The sequence below is a fragment of the Lycium barbarum genome, chromosome 11 (assembly GCF_019175385.1).
Source record: "Lycium barbarum isolate Lr01 chromosome 11, ASM1917538v2, whole genome shotgun sequence".
In the NCBI taxonomy this organism is placed as follows: Eukaryota; Viridiplantae; Streptophyta; class Magnoliopsida; order Solanales; family Solanaceae; genus Lycium; species Lycium barbarum.
This window is the reverse complement of record NC_083347.1, coordinates 112,114,858-112,116,268: the sequence shown is the minus strand read 5'-3', so window position 1 is coordinate 112,116,268 and position 1,411 is coordinate 112,114,858. Positions and strand designations below refer to the sequence as shown.

The following is a 1,411-nucleotide window of genomic DNA, read 5'->3' as shown; positions in this document are numbered from 1 at the left end:
CAACAACAGTTGACCTAATTTTTCAATTTTTTAGGGTTTCACTTTCTCGATCGCAAAATCGCAATTTCATTGAATTTCTGTTTCAAGCTAAAAATTTACACTCATTTTTTGTCCAAATTTCCCAGATTCTCCTCTTGAACCAGTTTGGTTGTGATTTGTTGAATCTTTGGTTCAATTTGCTCATCTACGTTCACTTTTTCTGCTTTAATTACTCATACATACCTAAAATTGTTCAAATTCAGTAGTAGTTGATTCAATTCGCATTCCAGGTTGTAGTTGACCTTTTCAATTCTTTTAATCCATTGGTTCTTCTCTGGAAAAAAAAAACTCTAAAGTTAATGGTTGAAGATCAAAATCAAAATCAAAACAATCAAAACCAAGATACCTCACCAGATGCAACTAGTTCTCCGTACATCAATCCATCACAAAATATTGGACCTGCATTGGTGCTTGTGGCGTTCAATGGAGTTGGATACAGATCATGGAGGAGATGTGTGCTCAGAGGAATTTCAGTGAAAAATAAGATGAATTTCATCAATGGTAAAAGCAAAAGACCAGCCTTAGATGATCCAACCTATGAACAATGGGTAAGGTGTGACGATATGGTCACTTTGTGGATACTGAATTCGCCTTCTAGGGATATTGCTGATAGCTTACAGTATGTCAACAATGCAAGGGAACTCTGGCAGGAGCTAAAGGACATGTATGATCAAACCAATAGTGCTAAACGTTATCAATTGCAAAAGAAGATCAATGATCTAAGTCAAGGAACACTAGATATAACTAGATAATACACAAAAATGAAAAAATTATGGGAAGAACTTAATACATTGGATGCGAGTGGTATGTGTGATTGTACATGCACCTGTGGAGCAAAAGCAAACATGCATAAGGTTGAACAGGATAGAAAGCTCATTCAGTTCCTTATGGGACAGAATGAGGTCTACACTGTAGTGAGGGGCAGTATTCTGATGATGAACCCCCTACCAACTATAGCATAATGTTTCTCCATTCTCATTCAAGAGGAAAAGCAAAGGGAATTCAGGCCCTCAAACCAAGCAATCATGGAGTCTACATCACTGAATGCTAGCACAAACAATACTGGAAGAAATAATTTCAGAACCAATTACAGTCAACACACAAGTCCTAACACAAATTCCAGTTCATATAGGCCTAACTACCCATCAAACAATAACAGATTTCAACCTAACAAATTTTCCCAACTGCTTTGTGATTATTATAAAAGACGAGGACACACAAAAGACAACTGCTACAAGATACATGGATTCCCACCAAACTTTAAATTCACCATGGGGAGGAATGCAAGATCAGCAACAAATATTCATGGAACTAGTGGGGAGGTGGTTCCAAGAAATGAAGCTGATAGTAAGAATCAGAATCAAAACCAAGG

The 1,411-nt window shown here is 37.0% G+C and overlaps 1 protein-coding gene across 1 annotated transcript; it reads left to right on the top strand.

Moving 5' to 3' along the window:
* The first annotated feature begins 338 nt into the window (after positions 1 to 338).
* LOC132620127 (uncharacterized) lies at positions 339 to 791 on the top strand. Its single transcript, XM_060334826.1, has one exon. It carries the CDS (start codon positions 339 to 341, stop codon positions 789 to 791), a length of 453 nt encoding a protein of 150 aa, XP_060190809.1.
* Positions 792 to 1,411: the final 620 nt, after the last annotated feature.

Coding starts and splice junctions, on each gene's coding strand:
- LOC132620127 (XM_060334826.1), top strand. CDS start 339: ATGGTTGAAGATCAAAATCAAAATCAAAACAATCAAAACCAAGATACC.